The sequence below is a fragment of the Erpetoichthys calabaricus genome, chromosome 17 (genome assembly GCF_900747795.2).
Source record: "Erpetoichthys calabaricus chromosome 17, fErpCal1.3, whole genome shotgun sequence".
Lineage (NCBI taxonomy): Eukaryota > Metazoa > Chordata > Cladistia > Polypteriformes > Polypteridae > Erpetoichthys > Erpetoichthys calabaricus.
In genome coordinates this window covers 99655573-99678802 of record NC_041410.2, presented here as the reverse complement: position 1 = coordinate 99678802, position 23230 = coordinate 99655573, and the positions used below count along the sequence as shown (strand labels likewise).

Genomic DNA, 23230 nt, shown 5'->3' with positions numbered 1-23230 from the left:
CTGGAGAGACGCGCGCCGCTCAGCGTGCCAGACGGCAGCTCCTTCTTTTAGGGCAGGGACAGGCGGCCTGGGCTCGGCTCAGTGCAGCAGATGTATGCCGTAAAGCGGGCGTTTGTTTTTCTGCTGCGTGTGAAACGGGCATTTCTGGAAAGTTCTCCGAGGCGACGTTCACCACCGAAGTGCGCCTATAAAGTTGCAAACCGTTATAGCGGCCCGAGGCTTACGCCATGTGATTTTGATCGCCTGCTATTGTGGCGCTGGCTGGGAAGGAATGGTGGCCGAGGCTGGAGAGCTTGGAGCGTCATTTGTGCCTTTTATAGCGAATGACGAGCTCGAGCCTCGGACGGGCCTTTGTATATTTTCTCTTTCGTTGCCTCGTCATTTTTCCCCCTTCGTTACAGGGGGCATACCCGTGGGTACCCCAACCCTCCTTCCGTGTTTTGTGGACATAATCGGCGCACATAGCGAAATACATCGGGAGGCACAACATTATTGCAAAATAAAGACTACCGTTTTTAGACGGCAAAGTTGAAAGTCCAACGGTCATGGCAGACATTATAAATAAAGTCTATTATTATTATTTTTTTTAAATATACCAGTCTTGCCAACAAGACCATACATGCTGTTCCCCTTTTCCTAGTTTTGGTAAGTTGTGAGACCAGGCCTGTGCCCCTGCCCGCATGCAGGCCATGCCCCTTAGTGCCCCATCACAGAATGGCTGGCCCAGGAGAAGTGTTGGGGCCACTTTCTGAAGACTGGGCTATTTTAAGGTGTGCCCTACCAGAAGATCTTCAGGAGCTCCACACTGCCAGCCCGCTTCTCGGTCCTTCTCCGTGATGCTGGCCCGTCAACACATTTGGTCAGCCTGTTGATTCCAAAACAGGACGTCAAGGGGGGTCAGAACAGTAACTAAGCTTGGAGCGGATGGCAGCCTGCCCCCCTGGGTCCCGCTCACTTATACTGGGCCAACCAGTAGTCAAAGAAAGGCACACAAAAGGCAATCCAGTCAGGAACCAAACTTGCTGCATGCAAAGTGACAGCTCTGCCCTGTCACGGCGTTTCTTTAGATTAAAAATAATCAGTCGGGACAAACGCACTCGTATTCATTGTTTATTAAAAAGCTTTTTACAAAAACAAACAAACAAACAGGAGAACACGTGTCAACAGTAAATCCAAACGCCCTTTTTGTTCCAAAGTCGTGCAGCAGAGGCCTGATGTCCAGCCTGCTGCGACCCAAGACCACCGTCACGCACCACACGCTCTGCAGTCTGTAAGGAGATCAAAATCACACAAGAGACACTGGAGGTGGGAGGCCATCAGCAGCTGGCCACTCCGGTGAAGGTGCGAGTGGAAGAATCAAACGATGGACACGGGACTGCGAGTGACGGTCTCGGCGGGGCCACAGCTAATTCTGATTCACACGTGAAATGGAAACCGAGTGCGGCAGAAGACGAGCGGACGCGACGTTGAACAGTCATTGCGTACAGCCCTGGCGAGGCCTGGATCAGCGACCCGAGTGCAATGAGCCGGGCCAGGCCGCGGAGTGGGGTGAAATGTAAGAAGACGTGTGACCTGGCAATGAAAAGGGCAGAGAAGAAGAGCAGAGCTCAACAACAGTAAGACAAATGTCCTGGATGTGTGGCGCGAGCCTGCGCTACAGTCGTCTGGTGGTCCCCCCAGCGTCACTTACACCTCTTAAGAGTTTTCTTCACCCAGATGCCAACAAAGAAGACCAGGGGGCACCACTGCGGATCAGGAAGACGTCGCTCCGGGCATACCGTGGTGGCCCCCGCTTTCAATTCATAGCTACAACTTTAAAAAGAAGCCAAAGACTTGACTTGGTGACAGCTGCCACTTACAATAAAACGCTGCCTGACCAAAGGACACTCCGCTTGGTGAAATTGCACATCTCCATTTTGTTGGTTGGTTTTGTTTTTTTTTTTTTTGGGAATTGCAAGACTCTAAAGACAAAATAAAGAAATATAACAACATATTTACATAAATAACATTTCAATGTTCTGACCCATCTTCTTACTAAACTGCAAACCAACAGGACTAGCAGTGCGTGACTCAAGTTCAGATCCACAAGGAGGCAATTGTGAAATTCAAACTGCAAGTCTGTAAAGTCGCAGCCCTGAAGCCTGGGGGTCAAAAGCAAAGGACGCTTCCTGGAAACCAAAAAAAAAAGAACAGACGAGACCTCCCGAAAAGCAGCTGGACCCCCAGAGCTGGACCTGCAGGGACAAGCTTGTGCTATCAGTGGCCACAGAACGCAGGCCCCAAAGCAACACTTGTACTGCCGTGCATCGATTTAGGGAACGAAACACAAAACACAAAAAACAAAACCTGTCTCGCTCGCTCGCTCGTACAAAGCGTCCACACCGCATCAGCACAGGGTCCCGTCTTCCTGAAAATGGCTTCTCTGGAGAACTTTGACGTGGTACTCGTATATCTTGAGGGCAGGGCCAAGCCGGATGGACAAGCCGGTCAACACGTCATTCCGCTGCATCAACAAGAGGGACTTGCCATCGATCTCCTGTAAGACAAAGAGAGGGTCTGCTGAATTCAAGTAAGGAGAACCAACCTGCCCCCGGGTGGCACGCTCTACGCCAGCAAGGGGCCAAGGGAGGCCTTCCAAACAGTCACGCTGGCCCTGGGGGGGCCGTCTGGTGACACTGACAGTACGTCGCCCATTTGTCCCTTCGGGGTTTAGAGCGCCAACATCAGATCGGAGTTCCAAGTGTCCAAAGGTTTGTGTGGGGGGTGGCAGGGTTTTTTTTTTTAGGTTCCCCCTTGTAGTTTTGAATGTCCAGACACAACACAACACCATTTTTTTTGTCATCTAAACTCGATGTGGGAATTCAATGATTTTCAGGGGCCTACAATAAGAGCGGCAGCAGGGGAACATGACAAGAAATGCCAGTCTGAGCTGACGGACGCTAACCCGAGTGGGGCAACATCACAGACAAGTCTTCATGACAGGCCACCATCCTAAATACCAAGACGAGACAGGAGAGCTCAGCTGTCCCAGCATCTCCTCCTCTTCCTCTGTAAAGGTTTCTGCTTCAACTCCACGGCTTGTGCAGTTACCAGATCGGCCAATCAGAGCTCTGTGCGGGGTTCATGTTGACGGGAGGCCAACCAATGGCACGAAGAGGAGCCTGCCCTTAGTCTCCACTAGGTGTCCTCGTGATTCACTGGTTTGGAATTCTGAGAGCTGGACTGGGACCCCACTGGGGTTTAATCCTCAAAGCCCCTCAGTGTAGCGACAGTCACACGGTGGTTTGTAACGAAGGTCACACGTCTGCTTGAGTTGTCCTGAGCACTGAGGCTCGGTCATAAAAGGACAGAAAAGAAAAAGGTTTAAGAAACAGTTAATGGAGGGGCAAAGTCTGTCAGGGGTCAGTAAAACGGGCTTAATGGTACGACGTGCAGTGCGCCCGTCTCGACCACGGCCTCCAGAAATGCCCCACGTCGCCTTCTTGTACCGTGCCAACCTCTCCGTCACTCTTCCCTTCCTTTGTCGGCCACTCCTGCCCTGTTGTGTCACACGGGATACTATGTCACGCCCTCTTGTGGACGCTGAGCGGGGGGCACATGCACTGGGTGGAGGTCTTGGTGCTTTGTATACGGCAGTTTTCATGGACTTCAGTGGGCACAGGGAATGCGGAGACACGTTTTCCATTTAAAGTACCGGTAATTACAAGTCGACTTTACGAAGGGGAGTCCAGGGGAATCTGTGTTTTGGGGGGGAGCGCTTCCTTTAAAGACCCAAGTCTGTGTGGCAGTGCAGTCATTCCTGGGGCAGGTGGGGTCCTTTATAGACTCTTGTGGTGCCCCCCTTCCCACGCCTGTGTACCGATGCCCTGCTTGCCCGTTTTCTTCCAGGCTGTCCAGTAGCCCCTGCTCTCCTCGGTTAAGGGGCTCACACCAGTAAATGAACTTGGAGCAGTGCCTGATGGGTAGTAACATGGTGGCACACAGTGACGGTCTCAGAGGGGGGCTAATGGCTGCCTTGAAACGGCTCCTTTGTGACCTGTGCTGCAAACGGCACTCTGGGACAGGACTGGGGTGCGTTTCGATCCCCCGGATTGTACTTTTCTTTTGGGGGCTTTCTCTGGTTGGACACTTTGTTGTCTCTCATATTTCAATTATTTTAAATGTTCCTTTCTAAGCAGAGCCTGTCCAAACACTGAGCCACAGAAGATTTCCAGATTGAGGTGAAAGGCGCTATATAAGTTAAAAGGCACACAGACAGAACTCCAGCTCTCCCATGGGGTTCATCTTCTTATTTTAGTGCTTTGGCAGTTGACGGTTCCATATTGCCAATGCCAGGTTGAGCACCCGCTTTTTTAGCTGACTCAGGCTGGGTCCGTCAGGGGCTTCGTCAAGGGCCCACACAACTGCAGTCACAATGGCACCAGACCACCTAAAGTGGGGTCAGAGAGCACGGAGGACTGAAGTGGAGTGGCGACGTGTTGCCCGTTGATCAGCACGTGCAAGTCAGAATTTCACGGGAGAATTAAGACCCGCAGTGCCCCCCAGTCCGGGTGTGTGTTGGCACCCCAAGACCAAGTGGCACAAAAGAACAGCTGGGTGGTCCCATGTCAGAAGTATGAGACAGCACAGTGAAGTCTCCACATGGTACACCAACAGTGAGCAGCCCCCCAATGGATATTGAGGGTCCTATTCACATAATTCAGCCAGACCACCCAAATCTTCAGCTCCCTTTCACCACGGAGCCGATTCCGATAAATCCAAACATCAAGAAAGAGACAGGGCCTGCTGGGTAAAGGGTGTGCTGGTGCTGCCACCCAGTGTGCAGGAGTGGCATTGCTGCTCTGAACTCTGTGGCTGGGAAACCAAGAGCTATGCTGCCCTCTAGTGTTACTGGGCAGCGTTCAACCACTCACCTGATTTCGAAAGGCCCCGGCCTGCTCCCCGAAGCCTGCCGCAGTGAAGTAGCTGACCACGTCGGACACGCTCCAGTCGATCGGATCAGCGCTGGCCTTCTCGCGCTTCACAAAGCTGAGGATGACAAGACGGAGTTAGACGCACCGCTCACACTGGACACATGCAGGGGACGTTAGGGATGCCCCTTAGCTTATCATTCATAATGTGGCATCTAGTGAAGCCCAAGTCTGCACCCGCAGACCCCCAGGGACGTGTACCGGCATATTAATGGTAGCACTCTAAAAGAGGTGGAGGAGCCCCCCCAGTGTGCCACTAAAGTGCCCAGTAAGCAGTGCCAGCAAGGCAGGCCTTCCTACACGTCAAGATTCAAAACGGGCACAAAGACTTCTGACAAGAAGTGGGCTCCTCTGGGGGGCAGGCCCGGTCTTACAGGTCCCATTAGTCCATTTACTGCAACCAGCCATCAGGCCACTGGTGACACTGGGGGGCCGCACTCACAGGTTCAGCTTTCAGACTGGCAGCGAGTTTGTCTTAGAGGATAAAACATGAATATTTTAAACAGAGCTAAAAATAAAGCCATCCCCTCACATGCTACCGCCGGGCCACCTTCTTCAGTTACACTCGTTTAGCGTCGTCACCCAGGCCATTATGTCCCTGCTGAAGGAGCGCCAAAGCTCAATGAACGCCACTCTTTAAAATACGTGACGAGGTGGCATGTCGTAAATCATCCACCGGGCCCACTTTGACCAGTAAGAATTTAAAGGGGGGGGGGGGCGCCTGATAAAAAGACAATGCAGGGGCATGGGAGACGGGCATAAAAACAAAACTCAAGAGACGCGTGTGGCACCGATGTGAGGGACAAGAACGTGACGTTAGTCTAACCAGGGCCTCGTCTGCAAGGTGGGACGCACACGCGGTCCTCGTTCGTCCCTTCAGTCCTAACCTGCGAGTGACACTTCATGTTGGTATCTTCCCAGCCGCGTTACCGGCACCCTCGCATGTGGGGGTCCTGAAAGCAGCGGGCACTGAAACAGCGCGGGACCAAAGAACAATAAAAAAAAGAAACTGCGTCCAATTGAGCGCCTCGCATGGACCCTGGGAGGAAGGAACCAAGTCAGGAAGTCCCGCCCAATGAAGTCACTTCTGCTCCTGGCAAGCCCCACCCCTTCCTGTCCCTCCCCCTGACGGTCTGCAGCTGAAAGGAACACGTCTGGGATCTCCTCAGTTTCTGGAGACATCCTACATGGCAGCTGTAAAATGATTGGCTACTCAGGACCATCACGCTGTTTGGTCAAAAGCCTCGCATTGGGACCTTCATGTCCATGAGTGACCACCTCTGAGGGCATCCTCATGTGACTGTGACGCTGCTAATCCATGAAGTCCCCAATGTCCTTCCTGCCACGTGTCACCTGGTGTGTGTGTGTATGTCTGTATGAGACACAATAAAGCCAAACTGATGGGCACATCGGGCACAGTCGCCATCGCAGCCTGGCGGACATACCACACAGAACAGAACATTCACTCACATTTCTCCATTCAGCGTCCTCTCGTCTGCCATGGCCATCTCCCCAGGGGAGGCAGTGGGGGTCAGCAGGCAGGAGGCCACATTGACCTCCACTGGACATCGGCCTGTGAAGGAAAGGGACAAGGTGAGGGAACAGCCTGGCACAACAAGCGGGCACGGCGTAAGCTCAGGGACCACCCATGCTCTAACATCGGGGGGGCTTGGAAAATACAAACAAGTGGAGGAGCACGAGAGGAGGAAGCTGAAGAGTTTGGGATGAAAGTTCTTCATCAAGCAGAGAACCACCCAGGCCCAAAGTCAGTGGGCAGACAAGCTCAGGGTTAAAGGGGGGGGGGGGGGTGTCAGGGGCCGCAGCGTGGCACCAGGGCAACCTGACTACGGAGGGGGATTACAGAGCCCCCCACTGAACCCTCTGGACTGAAGCCAAGTAAAGCTCCTAAAGGTGGGCAGTTGGAGAGGACAGCAGACGCGTCCGTGAGCCTCGGGACCCCGGGCCTTCATCCCACCCTCTCCATCTGCTTACCTCGATGGCCAACAGCAAGGGGGTGGGGGGGCATCAGGGTGTCAGGTGGCTGCCATGATGCTTGAGGACCACCGCAGAGACTGCAGCCAGGGAGGGTTGGCAACAGGCTTGAAGACCACCTCGCCAAAAGGGGGCCAGTAACTGGGGAGCAGACTGGGGGCAGCCTGCTGTCCTAATAGTAAAATTAGTGCTGCCCCTCACACTGGACATAGCGAGGGGGCTCAGATGAAGTTCACCCTCACAAAGTGAGACGAGCGCAGGGTGGACGGGTGGACCAGCAGGCAGTCGGTGGGCTGTTGTCCTCTCTCGTGGGTTGTAGTTGATAACAAAGACCCTCTGGCCCCCTCTTGATGTTCATCTGAATCAGCTTGTCAGGGGTCTTCTGACCGTAAATCAGACAGCAGGACCCCCCTCCGGCGGTCAAGACTGAATGGACCGACTCAACTGTGTCTCCTGCCACTGGGACGTCCCGGCTACACACGGTGAGAACAACCCAGACGGTGACAGAGTGAGGTGGACTGGGGTACAGCTGCCTTCTGGGGTGGGCTTGAGCTTTGACATGACATACACCAAACGAGGGCAGCGCCCACACTTACAGCTCTCCACTGGCACCGGCCGTCTGCTGCATCTGCTGTCCGGCGGCTCATCCTGAAACACAACAACGCAAATCATCAGCGCCCAGTCATCCAAAGATGGCACCCACCATCTGCAGACAGACGGCATCAGCAAGGGCAGCGGGCACTGTGGCAGCTCTCACCTCGACGCAGTTCAGGCGCAGCGGCTCCGTCAGCGGGTAGCACTCCACTCGGGGTCTCCTGTCTTCATTCTGGGTGGGCTGGAGCTCGTCGTCTTTTTCCTCCATCTTCTCCGGGCTGCACTCTGCTGCCTCTGGAAATAAAAGAGAAGAGGAGACTCGGAGTGACGCCATTGTAGGGACAGACTGCTGCTTGTGGCGCGAACGTGGCGAGGGAGCCTCGGGCACCACTGCAAATGATGCAAGTAATGAGGACCCGCGACTCGGGAGAAGCCGCCTAAAGTCTGAAGGCCACGCGGCTCTCACTCTCGGCCTCTCGCTTTTCTCTCATCATATTTTGTTTTTTCTTCTCAAGATTATTATTTTCAGTCTCCTGATGCCACCTTGGCAGCGATGTTGTGGGCACAGATCAGGTACCATTGGCACTGTGTGTGCCATCATTTACTTAAGATGGCCAGGGCTCATTTCTGCATCAGGTGTGTTTTCTTTTGTTACTTGTTTAGAAAATGGATGGATGGATGGATGGATGGAGGTCCTTGCTTTCATTTTCAAGTATCACTAGCAGTCCCCCATGGCTCCGCCCACATAGTAGTGTAATAGGACAGTGAGGTGCCCCCGGCGCCCCCCTCGGCCCACAGCCTCTGTCTCAGAGTCGTGCGAAAAAATCGAACTGTGACACTCAGCTGGAAGAGAGAAGTCGCAAAATCAACCGGAATGTTCAAGAAAATTCTAGAAACAAAACAGATCTAAATCCGTGAAGCAGTGAAAAGCCGACGGACAGACGAACGTTGGATTTTACAGACGTGTAGAGAGTAGCTGTCCCCCGTGGGTCTGCCCGCGTCGTAGTCCAACAGGACAAACTTTCAAACTCGATAAACAAGGTGCACTCCAACACGTGGCGAGAGGTAGAGCGACTCGAACGCAGCTCGCCCCCCAAAACAACGTCCCACTCCCCTCGGGCCCGCAGCCTCTGCCTCGGATTGACATGAATAACTCAGTAAAGCAACCCAACTCTGAAACTCAGAGGGAAGAGAGAAGTCGCAAAATCAACCGGAATGTTCAAGAAAATTCTAGAAAGAAAACGGTCCGTGAATCCGTGAAAAGCCGACGGACAGACGTTGGATTTTGCAGACGTGCAGAGTTTTCTTTGCGAATGTCGTCATGTCCTGAGCCTGACTCTCCACACACGTCGTCCTTTGTCCCATTCTGTTCGCTGTCCCCTTTAGGGTGAGCCCAAGGGGGTGGCGCCTCCCGAGGTCATGTGACCGCCCCCAGGCCTTTATCAGCCTACAAAAGCTGCCAGGCTGACGCTGAGGCCTCCGTTTGCACTGCCAGGGCGGCTCGGCTCTTCCCGGATTTCGAGATCCTTATTGGATCTTTTTGGGAATTCATTTAAGGTGGTGGTCTTTGGATTTTGGACTTGCGCCTTGGCTGTTTTTCAATTTTGGATGCATTGCCGTTGTGATTTGGTCTCCTTTACACATTTGTGACACTCTGGATATTTGCTTTCTTGCCAACCCCTTTAGTTTTGTATATCATTTGGGCGTAACGGGGGGCATCTAAAGGGCTCTAGCCAGGTGCCCAATACCACTGCGCTGTTGCTGATCCTGAGATTTAAACGGGACCACCAATGGGGGCAGGTGCTGAAGGTGATCTGAAATACCCGGGACCTTTGGCACTCGATTAAACGGGGCTTACCAGGGTGGTCCCACATATTAGATGAGTTGTCCTCTAGAATGCAGAAGTTGCTGTGACCCCATCGATGTTTAATTTGTGTCACAATGTTTCCATGGAGATCTTACCCAGAGACGCTCGGGTGAGTGCCACAGAGTGGCAATACTGTATAAAGGTGGGCTCCTCTAGTTAGGCGTCGTCTGAGGGTCTTACTCTTGGTGATTTGGGCTTGGTGAGACACTGAGGACAGACTTGAGGGTACACACTCGGCGGCGCGCCCCTTTACAGAATGTCCCCGCGTCACCTGAGCCACCGTACAGTTCACGTCAGTTCATCCTTCATCTTCTGGCACCTGTGGGTCAGACACGGGCACTCGGGGGTCAACTTCAGTAGCCCTCCACACCAAGAGGGGGCTCCATCGCTTCTCCTTTTTCCTACGTCAACTTATCCCAAGAAGTCCTGGCACATCACACGACCAACAGCCAGAAGTGGCCATTCACCCTCGAACCCAGGGCCGGGGCAGACGGCGGGGGCCGTTAGGACCTGGTGGTGCCCCCCATCTTTAGTTTGTCCTGCTGCTCCCACCGCCGTTAACGTCACCGCTGCCCAGAAACCAAAGAGCGTCAGGCCCAGAAATGCAAACCTAAAAACTTAAACTAAAAATTCAAAGCGCAAAATAAAACAAAAGCACCCGATAAGCAGGAAGGGCACAGCGATGGCCGTCACACTTCTAGGCATAAAGACGCAGACCTAAACACAAATCCGAGGTGGCATCGCGGGTAGAAAACCTGACGTGGGCTTCGCTCGTCTGTGCTGCGAGGTTCAGTTAGCACGTCTCGTTTCTTCTTTGGCGTTTGTCTGTCGTGACCGGGGAGTCCCAAAAGAGTGGGGGGGGGATAACGTCAAACCCCTGGCAGGAAAGGGCCTCGAAAAATAAAAAGGGTTATTTACCAAAAAAAAAAAAAAAAAAAAAAACGCTCCTCAATACACAAAGCGGTGAAGTGCAGCAGGGCAGCGGAGAACCCAAAATGGCAGTCGAGGAACTGAGCGCAGGTTCAAAGCAACCGAAAACTCACAAAAGGCCAAGAGGAGGCGCCCAAGAAAACTCGCCAGTGGCCGGGGACGAAGAAGGGCCCTCCCATAAAGAGGGCGGAGTCCGGTGATTGGCAGGCAGGGAACCACCCACAAAACACGAGGCACATAACCCGGGCTGCTGCTGGTTAAAACTGAACACAAAGAAAAGAAACGAAACGAATGGCACAACATGTGACAATACAGCCGGGTGCTTCCCTCCTTCACGCGGGCGCTGCTTTGACTTTACGGTGGGCTCTTGTTGTACGAGAGTCGGTTTTGAAATCTCGTTTTTGTTACGATTTGGTTTCGTAATTGCTTCATTATTTTCCTCGCCCTGATTGCCACCACTTTTATGGCTGCTGTGCACGGCTGTGGTCCTCTGTCTACGGTTGCTATGCCCATTACTAGTCACATGGCATCCCTATAGAACAGGCATGTGCAACCTTGACAGAACTATGGGCCGGATTAGAAAGTAGAAAGATTACGCGGGCCGGAGTACTTCAGGATATATATGTATTTCTGAAAATCGAAAATGCAAGAAGGCCAAAAAAAAAAAAAAAACAACAAATATTTATTAATATATTATTTAATAAAAACTCTTTATTAATGCGACGATTGAGATTGCATGGTGGACACAAGCTTATCAATATTAGGAGATATTGTGGACGTGGAAACTCGCAACGTGTTTTCTAGGTGCTCATCAGTAATTCGCGTCCTGGTTTTGGATTTTACGAAGTTCATCCTTGAAAAAAGTTGCTCGCATTTATAGGTGCTGCCAAACAGAGTCATTCTTTTCTGAGAAAAAGCTGTGAGCTTTGGAAACTTGTCACGTGGGAAATAGTTTTTATAAAAGTCAAGTAATTCAATATCACTGAATTTTGATTTCAGGACAAGGTTCTCTTGTAGTTCAATTAATTCCATTTGCAATGAAAGTGGAGCTAGTTCGACATCAACATCAAATGGACAAGAGAAAATTTGCAAGTTTGCTTCTTGATTTTTAAAATCACGGAACCTAGTGTTGAATTCTCCACTCAATGAATTTAATTCATTCGCAAACGATTCACAATCAAAATCTTTGTGGTTCACAAGTGTGGGAAAATGATAAGTATTGCCTTCCTTTAATTGGCTTTCCCAGAGTCGAAGCTTATTTTGAAATGATTTTATGTGTCCATAAAGCTCATGAATCATTTGTCCCTGAGTTTGTAATTTAGCATTAAGTTCATTTAGATGTGTTGTTAGGTCGACAAGAAATGCAAGATCACACAGCCAGGGTTTGTTTTCTAGCTCAGGAATAGGTTTTCCTTTCATGTCCATGAAAAGAGATACCTCATTTCTCAAATCATAAAAACGTTTCAACATTTTTCCCTTGCTAAGCCAACGCACTTCACAATAAAATGTAAGATCTTCATGGTCAGAAAGAACGTCAGCCAGAAATTCTTGAAATTGGCGGTGATTTAGCGCCCTGGATTTAATGAAGTTTATACATGCAGTTATTGTGCCCATCACATGTGCAAATTTAACTGATTTTGCACATAAGTTTTGCTGGTGTATAATGCAATGCAATGCCGACAAATCTTCAGTATTGATTTTGTTACTTGATAATTCGATTTTTATTTGGGCAACAACTCCGATGTTTGGTCCAATCATCGATGGAGCTCCATTGGTGGATATTCCGCATAACTTTTCCCACTTTAAATCAAATACAGTAAAAACAGTTTTTACTTCCTGGAAAATGTCTTCACCCCTTGTTGTATTCTTCATTGGTTGGAGAGCAAGCAATTCTTCTGTACAATTGAAGCTAGCGTCAACTCCGTGAATAAATATAGCCAATTGAGCGGTATCGTTGGAGTCTGTACTCTCAGCAAGAGCAATGGAAAATGCTTCAAATTTTGATGCAATATTTTTAATTTTATGTCACTGGCCATTTCGTCGACTCGTCGGGTTATTGTCCAACGAGAAAGACTTATCTTTTCCATTTCATGGCTTTTCTCTGGACACAGAACTTTTGTGACTGCAGTAAGGCATTCCTTGACAAACTCGCCTTCAGAATATGGTTTTGAGTGCTTCGCAATTTTTTCGCTAACAATAAAACTTGCACGAACAATATTGTCAGCTACATCAGTATGTTTGCGGAATAACATCTGTTGTGCCGATACACATTTTTTCAAATTTTGTATCTTATCTGTTCTTAGTTTACCTTTGTAACTGTTGTAATTAGCGTGTTTTGTATTGTAGTGTCTTTTTAAATTGTATTCCTTTAAAACTGAAATACTTTCCAAGCATATCAAACAAAGAGGTTTTTCTTTCTGCATTATAAAAAAATAATCGTCAGTCCATTTCTCTTGAAATGTACGACTCTCAGCGTCCACTTTTCTCTTCTTTGTTGAAGCCATCGAGTTAACTCTTTTAGGGCTAATTTTTTTTTTGTTTCTTTTCTCCCAGGGCTGAATATTTTTCCAAAAACTAACATTTTTAAAAAAGAACACAAAACAATTGTTTAACACATCAAATCAACAAAAAAATTTACTTTTGACAAATGTTACTGTCTTGCATGTTGTATGAGCCTGCATACTCTATGATTTCACATACATATCACATACATTTTACACAGTAAAGTCTGATCTCGCTCAAAGCAGCCAATTTCAGTCATTGCCACAGTGCACTCCTTACAATACGTGTTGCTTTGGTGCCTATTTTTCAATTGTCTGTTCCTGCATTTTCTCACATATATTGTTAGTGTGTACTGTAGAGAGACAAGTCACCCATTTGCCATCATGCCATGCCACTGCCACCAAGTTTTCTGCCTGCATGAAAACCGTATTGTCACCTCTTTTCATCTTCTGAAACTTTATGAACTTTATGTATGGCATTATAGCCTGGCTCACCCCATGGGATTTGCTTCTGTTTATTACAGAAGTGAATAAAACTTTGCAGCAGCACGTACCTAAGCCACCAGGGGACAAAACACGTTTGGACCAATGCTCCCTGAAGTTATCTCACCAGTTCTGTCCCATCTCTATTTGTAATGCCACAGCGCGCTTCATCTCGTCTTTCGTTGTGGGTTTCCACTTTGAAAAACGAGAATGCGATGCAAACGCAGCCCGCGACTCAAAAAAAATCTCTGCCTACCTGTTTGTCTCGTCTGACATTAGCTGAAAAGCAGCATCAGGAGAGAGTAGCCTGAAGTACAGCAGCTGGTGATCTGTCGTGTCCAAAAGCAAGCCATGCCGTCTTGTAAACTCTGGTAGCCAGATTGGCTCTCAACGGATCAATGTCTGTGTATTTATCCCATGCGAACCTTGCCGTAGATGCATCGGCTGTGCGAAGGCACTCAACTGGCAGCAGATCCGCTGGCGCGGCATCGGCTGGTGTCTGATCAGCTGATGCCTGCTTCTAACTCTCTTGCTCGATCTCCTGATCACTGCCAATAAAGTCCGATTCTGAAAAATCAAGAGTCCGACTCGCGATAATGCGCAAAACAACGTCTGCCAAGTGTTTTCTTTTCTGCACTTGCTTCGCTGCCTTTTCACATGTCGGTGCCATCTTGCCATTGTTTACATTTCGCAACTCACGCACACGCAAGGTTTATTTGCCAAGTCAACGAGTCAAGCATTCCTCCAAGCACAGAGGGAATGCCAGTGACGTGACAGTGAGATTTGTCGCCATTAACAGCTGATTGTCGCCCTCTATCCCTGGATGTCGACTTTTGTCGACATTCGCCTTCAACCCCTCCTGTCGACAAAAGTCGACATCCGCCCTAAAAGAGTTAATTAGGGTTTGATCAAAAATTCACAAGTATTTGAAAGTATTGAAATGTAGGCCGATATAGCGTGAAACTCGAAACAACATGCAGACAGGTACAGCACTAGCAAAAACCATGAAAAGACTGCGCTATGCTACGCACGACAGCAGAGTCAACGACTACGTGACTACGAGCTCTTGCACACTTTAAACGTGCGACAGTTCCGGACGTGCCGTAAAAGTGGGGGAAGCACAATATAAAGTACTTCAGAAAGCACTGGCCACATCATACTATCGAACATAATCCAACAATACCACAAGAACAAACAGGCATCACCAAGAGGGTTAACGGGCAAGATTCAATGATATTTGGAAAAGTCATCGCGGGCCGTATAAAATCAGGGCCATAGGTTGCACATGCCTGCTATAGAAGATGGCGGCCACGCCACCTATTGGCCTTTCCTCTGACGCTCGCGTCTCCAGTTTTCGTGCTGTCTGCCCTTCTCACCGTTGCCATTTCCCAGTCCACCTCCTTCATTAACATGCAGCAGCCCCCCCCCCTGACCTCTGCTGGACACCACTTCATTCCTATGACTGCACCGATTTGTCCCCCACTGTGCCCAGGGTGCCCACTTCTTTCATTTTCATTGCTGGCCTCTCCTGGTGGACCTTTTCAAAATCCCGATAAGTCCGATCAGCAGCGGCGCTCATGTCGTGTGTTGTTGCTGCCCCTCGTCGTCAGGACCCTCGTGCTCTTCTGCTGCCTGACCTTCTCCTTCATCGTCTCTGCAGTTCATTTACCTGTGAAGTGCGCCAACCTCACTGGCCTGCAGCCACTCGCACCCTCCCAATCATAGGATACCAGTCACTGTTTTCCAGCCTTTACAAATTTCCCAGCTTACCCACATTTTTGAAAAGGGTCCCCAATTTGCCCAGGTGTGCCAGACCTGCAATTTTTTAAATTATCAGACAAACGAGATGAACTCAATGGACAGCACCGGGAATCCGGAAAGAAAGACAATCAAAGGTGAGGAGTAACAGCACACGTCACTGGGCCAAATCACAGAGACCACACGTCACACGCATGTCACTGGGCCAAATCACGAAGCCCCACGTCACAAAGATGCGGAATTTTAACACAAAGAGGAGAAAAAGAAACCGCGACATCGGCGATGACAAAAAGGACGTCAGGACAACCGTCACCCAAATGTCAGCGAAAGCCACCCATGAATGACGCCGCCCAGGACATTCATCTCTGGCGTCTCCAATTCTTCGTCAGCTTTTACTGAAGACTCCACAAGCGTCCCTTCCAGGTTTCCACACTTTGTCTTTACGCTCATCCAATAGAAAAAGGACGTCATTGGCTGATAAATGGCCTCCAGCCGAGGGGGCGGAGCCTCTATACGTCACTAAGACGTCACACGTGCCACCGATCAGCAAGGCTCTTAAAGAGTTGGGGAGCGAGTGACGCGTCACTCCTGTGCTCTTGTGTGCTTAGGGGTCTGTGTGTCCCACCATTTGGTATTTTAATGTGAACACATCTGCGTCACACATCTGCATCACACATTTACACCTCAAATGACAAATGAATCCCCAATGACACAATGGTGACAGTCATAAGTGCTTGGGAACTCTCTGGGTATTATAAGAAGCCCCCTGTATGAGGGTCACGGTCTTTGTAAGGGGATGCCACGGGTGACAGCACGGTGCCCATTTAATCTCCACGCCCTTCCTGACGGTCGCCCGCCGCCTCCTCTCACGACTAAACCACCGACAAGAATCTCGCTGGCCGCCTTCCGCCTCCAGAGCTCCACGTCAGTGATGGCGGCTGGGGGAGGAGTTATTGGACTCAGGTGACAAAAAGCTGCAATCCAATTGGCGGAGCTCCTGAGGTCTGCCTCTGCTCCCTCCTGATCTCCTGCCCGCCGCCCGCCTGGCACTCTGCAGCCTCCTTCCACTCTCACCTCGGGTTTCCTTTTGTCTCTTTGTGCTGCTGAGTTTCGGGATGTGAGACGTCAAACCTGAGACCCCCCTCGGCCACTAACTAACAAGCAATCCAGAAGGTGGGCTTGGTGGGTGGGGGGCCGATGTGGAATTTCAACGCTAAATGGGTTTGTATTTTATTTCAACAGCACTTTACTCCCAGGTGGCACTGACTGCCGAGTACCATCCAAGGGTGGCATCTAAAAAAATAATAAACTAACAGCAGCAAGGCACCTCCCCCATGAAAAACGACCACTTTGAGGAGGAAGGCCATTCATGCCAACGTATTCTAACTTGCTTGGCATCACAAGTTCAGTCATTGAAAGGGACGAGGACAGCAGGAAGGCCTTTGTCATGGGGGGGGTCCCACCGAGGGGGGGGTCATGTTACAGATTTACATCTCAAAACAAACCCCAAGGCGTTTTACACCAAAGGCGCGTCACTCAGATGTCACCACTCCTCAGTCACCTCAAGTGGCACCACGTGTGACAAATAACATGATTGCCCCCTAGCCCCCCCCCAGGACAGGCACTCACCCTACGGTGGTCAGCCTGCCAGTCAAACACTGTAACAATGGCCGCAATACGAGGAGGGGGGGCCGCAACTGTACTGGACGTTTAATACACAAATTCACGTCAAGACCCCCAAACCGCTGACGTCAAAGTAGGGGAAACGCTGGCACATGACAGGCACAAGCGGTGCCATTTTATATTTAAAGTGACAATTCAGGGCAGACGGGGTACAAATAAACGTCACAAGTGTTGGATGAATGATGTCATTGTCATATGGTGGCCATTCCTCGGAAAACCTGATGTGTGATGTCACTATGTCACTGTGCGGTGGATGTACGATGCTTAGAAGACATTTATGATGTCAGCGCCATTCCCCATAAAACACTGTGGGATTGTCACATGATGTCACTTTCATAGGATGTTTCTTGTTTGTCACTCTGGCATGATGTCAGCTCCATTACCCATAAGCCCTGGTGTTTCCAGTCACCATGGACGTGTTTAACGTCACTGTCTCTTGACGCTGTTGTGTGCCTCTGTCACCGTCACTGCTGTTTATATGTCACCGTGTGTTTGTCACAAGGCGGCACCTCCCCTCCATGGTGACCTTTCGTAATTAAAATGTGACGAGGAATTCAGAGCACAGACGCTAGCCTGGTCTCAGCAGTAGCAGCTTTTTGTCACAATGGTGGCTGAGGGCACAAACTGTCCCATCATCACGTAGACGAACGTTAAACCATCCAGAGCTTAAGAACACACCTCCGGTGGGCCTGACGGGTCTGTCCGGGTTGGTGACGCCCGTGGGGGGCTTTGAGTCATAGAGCCCATCTATCGTTTGCTGGCTTTTAACATTGCTTTTGCTCAATGCAGGGTGGTACGACTGCCCAGATTCACCCGTCACCACGGGGGTCCGTATTGGCACAGGCCTGACATGAGACGTCGCCCATGCCAGCCTACAGGTCCAGGGGGCTCAGACGCTGACCCCACGGGCCTCTGCAAGCTTAAGATGGCCTGGCACTGCCAACCCCTCCGTCTTCACACAAAGGCACATGGAGCAGGTGACCAAGCAGTGCGGTGGGCTTTGAGGGTCTCCTCTTTGAGATGCACAGCCCCCTCCCCATGGGCTCATCTCTCATGCAGGTCCGGTTCGAGTCCAGGCGCGCTCTCCTGGGGGACCCCCACTTCCTGCTGCCTTGCCTAAACTTGCCGGCCGCATGGGACCACCAACCAAACGCGACGCCGGCACCGCTGGCACCTGCCTTTCCATTTCCCATTCCCTGCTACAAACCAAAACCTCCTGTGCCCCCCAGAGCAGAGACTGTGTCACAACAATGGCGCCCCACGGGTCCCCTCGTCACCGTAACGAGACACGCAATACGCACCTCGGCTCTCGGGCTCCTCCGGGGAACTCTCATCCATGGCATGCGTTTCCGGGGGGTGCTGTCCGGGGGGTCCTGCCAGGTCCTTGTCACTGCTGCACGCCACCGAGTTGTGGCTCAGGGGGGGAACCTTGGCGACCGTGCACTGCTTCTCCTCCTCCTCCTCCTCTTCTTCCTCCTCCTGCCCCTCTTCCTCCACGTGCATCGGCACGTCACCAGGGTCCGGCTCCTGCACCCCAGGGTATGTCTGCTTGATTTCAGGGTGGGCAAGCGAGGGAGCAGAGGACGCAGGGCTTTTAGGGGCCACCTCCAGCAGGGGGGGCTGCTCAGCGGCGCCGTCCTCCCGACTCTCGGCCACCTCGGCGTCCTTCACCTCCTCGCACTCGTCCACAAAGGAAGACTTCCCATCAGCCTCCTCCTGCTCTGACGTGTCCGCTTCTTCCTCCTCACTGGAGTCCGTCTCCATCTCTTCATCTTCGTCCTTCTCTTCCTGGAAAACAAAATCAGCAGACGTGAGCCTGAGGCTGGCGATACCCGGTCAGACAAACAAACCTCCGTGCCACACACCACAGACCCCCAAAACAACCCCCAAGGAGACACGGAAATCCAGACCAGCAACCCCTCAGCAACTTCTAACTGCACTCAAATGCCCGTCTCTAGATGGCGCCGAGGCAGGGTGGGCTCCTAAAGACCCTCACATGTGGCGACTCGACTTACACCAACGTAGCCTCAGGAGATTCTGATCAGACAGCTAAAAACTGCCAAGGTGCATGGATGCAGATGGCGAGGCCGGCGACGAAGAAGTGGGGGCGTCGATGGGGCAAAGCCCAAGGGCGACTCAGCTGGAAGAGGGTCCGCAAACCGGCTACTGTGACTCTTCGAGGTGTGAAACCCAAAGAAGCCCCCTCTGATTCTCCTCGCCTAAAGCTCGTGTCCCATTAGACGACTTCGGGCAAGTCGACGCTGAGCCCCCGTGACGGCCGCTCGTCCAATTTGACCCACGTAGAGGTGGGCTCTGTGTGCAGGACGACGGACCACTAAACGAGCGTTCACCCTGAAGAACGACGCGCTAACGGGGGTCTCGACCTCTCAAACACAAGAGAAGCTCACCTGCCTGGCGTGTCGTGTTCTCCGCACCAAAACTCGCTGTCTGTTAACCCTTCGAGCGGCTCGGCCACGCTACTGGCTGCTGGCATAACCTGATGTGCCATCTAACTGGGCGAGGTCTGGTGACGAGGACAGCTGACGCGTCCTCCGGCAACAAGTCACCTAACGTGACGTCGGCTTAACAACGGGAATGAAGAGGAACGGGTGGGCACAGCTGGTGATGCCACTCAGGGTGTCTGTGCGGGTGCAGATGGTGATGCCAGTCAAGGTGTCTGCAGGCACAGCTGGCGATGCCAGTTAAGGTGTCTGTGCAGGTGCAGCTGGTGATGCCAGTCTGTGTCTGTGCGGGTGCAGCTGGTGATGCCAGTCTGTGTCTGTGTGTCCCTCTGAACATCTTTGACGTTTTCTTTTGCTGCCACCCGATTACATCTTACCTTGCCAAGGGGTTGCCATTCATTGTTCAAATTCTGCCAACCAAAACAACAAATAACTCAAGAGGCCGTCCTGTCCGACTTTACCCGAGTCACAGTGCTGGGCTGCTCAAGCGACTGGTTCTGGCCTGGTGCCCCCCCATGACCCAAAAATGGATTCAACCAATCGGAGGATGAACACAAACACCCCCGCTGTCCTTGTACAGAGACCCCTCAATGTCCTCAGGTGTCCGGCCAATGGGTGGCTGAACGAGCAGACACCTGCCTGATGCCCCGCCCCTTTCACCGGAGTGTAGCCCCTCAATTACAGTCTAGTCCCGGGGGGGGGGGGGGGGGGGTGGCGGTCCCTTCAGTGTCAGGTGTCCTGTCACTTGGCCCACACCCCCTGCTGTCTCAGGTTACCTGCTTCTCTCACCTCTAATCCCCCCCCCCCCCCCCCCCGCCTTCAGACGTGCCACACACGACAGCGCACTTCTTCATCACCGGAGCCCCCTGTCAGCTGCTCCCCCCCCCCCCGCATTAAAAACGCCACGACCGCCCCGCCTGCTGAACGAGCGCTCCGGAGTGACGAGCAGGGGCGCCGCACACGCCCAAAAGTAACTTAGGGGGAAAAAAGAAAACGAAAAGGAAAGAAAGAAAAGGGGGGGGGCAGCGCGCCCACCCACCCCGGGGCGTCAGCAGCACAGCGGGGCACAGCGGTCAGGGAGACGCGTCTGCGCCACCGCCGGCTTGCCGACCTCTCCTCGCGCTCCCCTCGCTACGCTACGGCGTCCTGAGCAGCTCCGCTCCGCTCCGTCATTTCAGCAGAGAGAAAGAAAGAAAGAACGAAAGAAAGAGAGAAAGAAAGAGAAGCGCGGAGGGGAAGGCGCTGTGCCCGCGTGAGAGTCGCAGGAGAGCACGTGGACTGCGTGTTTTTCCACCCCCACCCCCCCCCCCCCCGCCCCCTTTAATCGATTGCATCAGAGAACAAGAGCGAAATGCGCGTCTCGCTTAATAGGAAGTGCGAGCGCAAGAGCAACAGCGCGGGTCCTCGGGCTCACCGCACCGCCAAAAGAAAGAAAACCAGCCGGGGCACAGGGGGTGGGAGTTGGGGGGACAAAGCCGCCGATATTTACCCTCCTCTTGTTGCCTCGCTCCTGATGCGGTGGCGACGTCGCTGTCGTCTTGGCGTGCCTGGCGCTCCTCGCCTCTCCCCGTACCGGCAGCGTGATGTTCCCAAAGCGTGTCCTCCGCAGGCGCCCCTTCGCCACCTCTCTCTCCAGTACCACCTTCACCTTGCTGCGGGTGAGCTTCTCTTGGGAGAGCCGCTCCTGGGAGCTCAGGAAGCCCAAGATTTCTTTGAGCCCCAGTGGCGGCGGGTGACCCCGGGCGGTGCTCACGGTGGCGGCGCCCCGCTTCTCGGCCAGGCTCCGCACTGACGCCACCAGCCGGTCCCCCAGATCCGGGTGTGCTTCGTCCGCGCTGCTGCGGCAACTCTTCGCAGGAAGCCTGGCGCACTTGGCGGGTCGCTGCCGTAGCTTCTGTGGGGAGCCTTCCTGCTCGGCCCCCCGGCTCGCCCTCGTCTTGCCCCCGCCGCCGCTGTTATTGTTGTTGTTGTCGTCGTCGTCTTCTTCGTCCTCTCCGTTGTCCGGTGGCGGCACTTTCTTCTCCTTGAGTGCACTTGCTTTTTTGCAGCTCGCGCAGTCGTCGCCGCCGCAACCCAGGCAGCCGCTTCCGCTGTTGGGCAGCGTGTCCCCGACATCCTCGAAACGGGGAGCCCCCGGGCTGTGGCAGTGTCTCTGCTCGGGACAGCTGCTGCTGCTGCTCTCGCCCGCGGCGTTGTTCTTGGGCTCCGCGTGTTTCGTCGCTTCTTTGCCATCAGCTACGGCGGTGGTGGCGACACTTGTACTCGCAGCAGCAGTAGTAGCAGCAGTGGCTGTGCTAGCGGGAGTCGCGCTGCCACCGCCTGCGCTCACGTCGGGCTTTTTCCTGCATTTCCTCTGCACTTTGGCGGCGTTGCGATACGAGATGGAGCCCTTGTAGCTCACCTTCAGGACGGTCTGGTCTTGAATGAGCTTTTCCAGTTCCACCCGGGTCCGATCCGGATCAGACCCGTGCCTTCTCCGCACCATCCTACAGATCCGCTCCAAGTCCGGCCGGGCTTTCCTCGAGCGCAGCGAGTCGATTGTCTCCAGGATCCACTCTCTGTACTTTGGTTCGCTCATTGCGGCGGTGTCGAGTCCGGTTCGCGAGTGCGAAGGCTGAGCGGCGACACTGCCCGTCCGATCCGGTCCGAGCCCGGCTGGGAATGAAGCGGAAGCCTCGCTGTACGCCTGCGTTGCCCACATTCTGCATTTAAGGTGGACCGGCGGAGATAAAGGCGCGTCTCGATAATAGGATATCGGAGGCGCTTTTAAGATGGCACTCGGACAGTTAGGCGCGTCAGCTCGAAGCGCCCCACCTCGAACGAATGCGTCCTTCTGCGCTCCCGGGAACTGAGCCCTGCGCCTCCGCGGGGGAGGGGGGGGGGGTTGGTTATTGCTGGCTCGCAGCAAAATACCTTAAGCGGCCGCCCTGCACCAAGGAACGCGTTTAAATGGGCAGAAGCTGGCCGGCCAGAAAACTTTGAGCGCGCTTCCCGCTAGCGTCGCGCTTCCTACCATCTGAGCTGCGCGTGAGACACGCATGTGGTGGCGGTGACGGCGGCCGATGTCGGGCGGGGAAAGGAAGGACGAGCGAGCGAGCGAGTGACTGCGTGCGTGAAGTTCGCTGGCTCACCACTCGTACTTACACACACACACAAACACACACGCGCGTCTGGGCGCGTTTCGTTTTAGCACCAGGCGGGTCGCTCGCTATTCATCGCAGCGCCTTATGTGCGCCTCTTCGGCGCGCGTGCACGTGCCAGTCCAACCGAAAACGCAGCGGCTTTTTAAAAAGATGGCAGAAGGGCCGCTTCGCCCAATGCGGGGCACCGAGCGGCGGAAAGGCAACTCGGGAACATCATACCGGCAACAAAGCGAGCGTGTGGAGTGTGCCCGGGGGAGCGAGGCGCAAGAGTCGCCGCACGCGTGAACTTTGCGTAGTTGCGGAGGCGCGCCTCGGCCGCGTGCCCGCGCCTAGTCGCACCTGAAGAGGGTCGCTTTGAGTAATCGCGGAGCGGTCGGCACGTCCGGTGCGGGGCTGCGTCTGGGTAGACGTCGAGCACGCATGACTGCAGCACGCCCCCGCCGATTGATTTTATAGCGCAGTCGACGGTGCGCCAGTCCCGTTAGGAGCGCTCGTTGGTCGCCGGGACAGTCCGTGCGCTCGGAGGAGGCCCTCATGGGCCGCGATTCGTTACAACCCAGGATTCAACGGTTTAACGTCTTTGCTTTTGACGGAGGGTTCCGAGGTGCGCACTTTGCCACTTCTAGGGGAAAGAGCGCGTTCTTAGAGCTCGGGAAAGGCGTTATATTACTAGATTTGTATGTACTGTATATACAGTAATATTGCGCATAACTTGGAAACGGCTGATATCCCGTAAATCACCCCGCGCTTATGTCTTTGCTGTTGTATTAAAGGTTTTCTTTCATAATGATAATCCTAATAGTAATCGTAGAAATGACGAGCGGCTTGGGGGGGAGGGGGGTTGTGG

The 23230-nt window shown here is 52.8% G+C and overlaps 1 protein-coding gene across 1 annotated transcript; it reads right to left on the bottom strand.

The window, feature by feature from the left end:
* Positions 1-1122: 1122 nt before the first annotated feature.
* Positions 1123-22277, bottom strand: samd1b (sterile alpha motif domain containing 1b). Its single transcript, XM_051920293.1, has 7 exons — positions 20605-22277; positions 18080-18615; positions 7720-7850; positions 7559-7610; positions 6441-6543; positions 4914-5028; positions 1123-2536 (listed from the first exon to the last, which is right to left on the bottom strand). The coding sequence occupies exons 1-7, from the start codon at positions 21939-21941 to the stop codon at positions 2387-2389; spliced, it is 2424 nt and encodes an 807-aa protein (XP_051776253.1). The 5' UTR covers positions 21942-22277; the 3' UTR covers positions 1123-2386.
* Between the last annotated feature and the right edge of the window lie 953 nt (positions 22278-23230).